This window comes from Macrosteles quadrilineatus, unplaced genomic scaffold (genome assembly GCF_028750875.1).
Source record: "Macrosteles quadrilineatus isolate MER2022 unplaced genomic scaffold, UCM_ALF_1.0 Scaffold_267__1_contigs__length_128125, whole genome shotgun sequence".
Classification (NCBI taxonomy): Eukaryota; Metazoa; Arthropoda; class Insecta; order Hemiptera; family Cicadellidae; genus Macrosteles; species Macrosteles quadrilineatus.
The window spans coordinates 123,491-128,126 of record NW_026542860.1 but is presented as its reverse complement, the minus strand read 5'-3'; the positions used below and the strand labels follow the sequence as shown (position 1 = coordinate 128,126).

The following is a 4,636-nucleotide window of genomic DNA, read 5'->3' as shown; positions in this document are numbered from 1 at the left end:
CTTCAAAACTGTAGGCGGAGAGGATCAGGCCCATCGTTGAAGACGCGCAGCGGGGACACAGGGAACTCCCCGCTTATTTCCAAAGATTGTCACTAAAGGGAGCATGGTCAGTCTGTAACACGACATTTTTCCTACCGTAAATATATTTATGGAATTTTTTTACTCCAAAAACAAGAGCCAAAGCTTCTCTATGCAACTGTGAATAATTTCTTTCACTAGCACTCAGGATTTCGATGCGAAGGCAATAGGCCTCTCTACTCCATCAATTAGGTGCGAAAGCACGGCACCAACACCTCGTGGACTTGCGTCACAAGTCAAAACTAATGGTCTATTTACATCGTAATGAACTAAGACATCTGAAGACAATACCCATGTCTTACTTTCTTGAAAAACAGAAGAACATTGGGATGACCATACCCACGGTGCATCCTTACGAAGTAAATCGTAAAAACAGCTAAGTTTGTCTGAAAGATTGCAAATAAACTTCCCATAATAATTTATAAGGCCTACATAGGCTCTTAACTCTTCCTTTGAAGTTGGCTCGGGTGCGTTCCGAATCGCCTCCAAAATACCCTCCTGCGGGCTGATCCCTTTGGACGACAAACAGTAGCCTAGGTACTGTACTGACGGCTGTAAGAATTTACATTTAGAATCATTTACCTTGACTCCATAACTTTGAAGACGTTGAAGAACACTCTCCGAGCGTGACAACGCTTCCTCTTGCGAAGATCCACCCACCAGTACGTCATCCAAATATGCCACTGACCCAGGTAGGCCACCAATAATTTTGTCCATGGCCGCTTGAAAAAGAGCCGGAGCCGAAGACAAACCATACGGCAGACGTCGCAAACGCACTAAGCCTTTGTGCGTAGTTAGCGTCAAGAGTGGTTGGGACTCCTCCGCCACAGGAAGTTGGAGATACGCTTGCCTCCAAGTCCAAAACTGAAACCAGCTACAACCTGCTAGAGTAGCAAAAATGTCCTCCGGTTGAGGCAAGGGATAGTGTTCCGACTGATCACTTGATTAAGGGTTACTTTAAAGTCCCCGCAGAGTCGCACCCCACTTTTCTTCTGAATCACCACAATAGGAGTAGCCCACTGAGAGCTAGTAACGGGATAAGCAATACCTTCAGCAATCATCCTATCAATCTCATCTTCTACTGATTTACGCAACGCGTAAGGAACAGGGCGATATTTACAAAATTTTGGCACAGCATCCTCTTTTAGCACAATACGTGCCTCAACATCCTTAATTTGGTAATTATTTAGATGAGGGTGACCAAGCGTTCTATAGTAAGTTATATATCATTAGAAACTAGATTTTTACCTGAAAATAATGGTGCAAAAATTTTTCTGCTGCCACAAAACTGAATTTACTACGATTTTTGAAGTTTATTTTAATGTTTTATATTAGGAACATTGAATCTGCACTGCAATGTTTACACTGTATAATCGAAGTTAATAGCACAATTCACATTTGTATTAATTGATTATATGCCATTTTAATGTAAATATTACCCTCACAACCCACACTTAGAAAGGTAGCCTAAGCTGGCTTAGCTTAGGTTTTGACCATTAACTGTTTTGTCCATAAGTAATTTTGTATTTAGTGTAGTGGCAGTTTTAATAAAATGAATAAACAACAAATTGACACTATTCTAACCTAACCTAACCTAACCAAACTTCTCGTACAGTTTAAAATTTTGTTTATAAGTTGAAAAAGACATGTGAGGTTGGTAGGTTGGATGTTATGTGGACTCGTGACTGTATTAAGTCCTTTGAAGGTAGGTTAGATTAGGGAAGTTAAAGTTTAGGTTATAATGAATCGAGTTGTTGATTTATATTATCTCCAGACTGTTATGCACTTTGTAAAAAGTACTACAAACACATTAAATAATAATTTCAAAAATGCTGCGCATTTTTGAAATGTTATTTATTCTGTTAGTAATACTTTTAACAAAGTGCATAAACAGTCTGGAGATAATATAAATCAACAGCTTGATTCATTATAACCTAAACTTACCTTCCTAATCTAACCTAACTTCAAAACACTTAATACAGTCACGAGTCCGCATAACACCCAACCTACCCACCTCACATGTCTAAATAAGAACTGAAGTAGTTCATAATCAACGCTCAGTTGAATTTATAAATGGCCTCTACCTCCTTGTCCTCTTTGTCAATTCACAGTAAAGTTATGGCGACAGAGACCAGCCAACAAGATGCATTACAGTAATAAACTTTAAAAAATCGTAGTAAATTCAGTTTTTGTGGCAGCAGAAAAATTTTTTGCACCATTATTTTCAGGTAAAAATCTAGTTTCCAATGATATATAACTTACTATAGAACGCTTGGTCACCCCCATCTAAACAATTTCCCTTAATTTCACCAGGACCTCCTTTGAACACAGAGGCATACTTTTGTTTCAAACCAGAAACGACTTTAGGCTCATCGGCCTTACCTAGGGTTAGGTTAGGTTCACCACCCTTAGATTTAACACTGCCTGATAGGCTATTAAAATTACAAGTAAAAATAGATTTCCAGTCAAAAGCGATATGTTGTAGCCAACTACGGCCTAGAAGCATAGGCTGGTTCGTACGATCAATCTTAACGACTATCATAGGTAACTGATAAGTCTGGTCCATGTAGGTTACTTTGACTAAAGCTTGTCCAATAACATTGACTTCATTGCCTGAATATGTAAGCAACTTGATATCTACGGTACTCAATTGTACATGAGGGAAATATTTGTTAAACAATTCTTGAGGGCACACAGTTAGTGCCGAGCCAGTATCAATTTCCATTAATACGGATACATTCTCTATTCTAGGCTTACCTTAAAGGCAGAAACATTATCACCAGAATTCATACTGTACAAAGACAAACTTTCAAACTTCACCTTCATCTAGACCATCACTAGGCCTAGGCCTATTTTCCTCTTCCATCTGATGGATTTTAAATTTACCACTTTTATGGAATTTTTCACTGGATTTTCTGATTTGAACCTGCAACCCTTACTGATATGACCCAACTTTTTACACCCATGGCACTTGTAATTACTATACGGGCAATTATTAGCCCTATGCTCTGGATTGCCACAACGAAAACACTTATTAATCTGAGACATATCTCCCTTCACATCACTTGAATTTGATTTAGATCCCGCACTGTGAAAATTGAACCTCGGTGGAAACACGTGCATTCTTCTTGACCTGAAACCTGGAAATTTCCTGAACACTTGTATTCGAGAATAGACCTGTCTGTTTCTCGGCCTGTTCAAGCCTGAGTGCAAGAGCCAACGTTTTCTTCAAATCCATTTCTTCGGAAAGTAATTTTTGACGAATTGCTTCATTTTTAATTCCCGAAACTAACTTGTCTCTCAGTGCATCCGATAAGAATGTTCCAAATTCACACGTCGAAGCCAAATGCTTCACTGCCACTACGAACTCGGCAATACTTTCAGATTGTTTCTGGCATCGACTATAAAAAGTATAACGCTCAGCGACCACAAGGCGTTTAGGAGAATAATGATCTTCCAAGATTTTGCTCAAATTATCGTAAGATTCTTCATCAATCTTCTTAGGAGAAATAAGATCGGTGAGGACGGCTAATATTTTAGGGCCTATTACAGTAATCAAGATGGAGACCTGCTTCACGTCCTTGACCTCGTTGGCCTTGAAAAAGTGTTTCAAACGTAACAAATACGAACTAATATCTTCTTCGTACGGATTAAACTCCGATATCCGACCGATACTAGACATTTCACGCACACGCGGATTTAATTTCGTCGCCAAATGTAATAACTGTACTAATAATTAATAAGTTACAAGGGAACCCGATACTTGGGACAACTTACTAAATTGCATGACAACTCCGATCCGACTGCCGTTCCACTCCGCTTCGTGCCATCGTTCCTAGTCGGTGACGTCACTCAGCAGTGCAGCCAACCACACACACAAACTCAATATTCTTCTGGCAATGTAATATAGCCTTATATATTACAAGGAGCAGTTTTAATAAAGGTTTCAACCTCATCTTTTGACAACGTCATTGACTTTTTAGGCTCATAGCCTACAGACAGTTTTTTCAAAAAGGCTATAAGTTTTTTGTAGTTGCTTATGTTTACATCATGTTTAACTTGGATTGTTTTCTTGAGCATAGAATAAATGCTCCAAATAGTTGAAGACTTAATCACTTTTGATTGTTCTGCAAAATATGCCAATAATACATTTTCTGATACCTTTGTTGCCGGTACTTTCTTACCGGCGCACCATGATGAAAACTGGTCATAGGCTTTTTCGTACCTTTTTTTTGATTTGTCAGGTAACAAATTCAAACTTACGTTCTTAGCAGTTTCTGCTAATTCTTCCGGTGTGCCTAAAATATATTCCGTATCACTCTCACTTTGTTCGTTCATGTTAATACCGCTTTTCACTTAATTATATTTTTAAATAGGATGAAATAAGTTTAGGTTATGTTCTAGTTCTAACCAAGCGTTGAACGAAAATAGGACAACAACTAACTATAAACGCGAAATGAAAGGTTAGTCAGTCAGCTGATGTTAGTATTATTATCTTTAAGTGTTGCCAACCTATTTCCAAGCGTACACGGATTACGTGCATAATAAAACCACGCTG

The 4,636-nt window shown here is 38.5% G+C and overlaps 1 protein-coding gene across 1 annotated transcript; it reads right to left on the bottom strand.

The window, feature by feature from the left end:
- Positions 1-660: 660 nt before the first annotated feature.
- On the bottom strand, positions 661-4,416 carry LOC128982412 (uncharacterized protein K02A2.6-like; the record flags this gene model as incomplete). Its single annotated transcript, XM_054401370.1, has 5 exons — positions 4,342-4,416; positions 3,372-3,673; positions 2,341-2,510; positions 1,035-1,219; positions 661-942 (listed from the first exon to the last, which is right to left on the bottom strand). Coding segments are annotated over exons 1-5 (1,014 nt in total), but the record flags the coding sequence as incomplete, so codon positions are not given.
- Between the last annotated feature and the right edge of the window lie 220 nt (positions 4,417-4,636).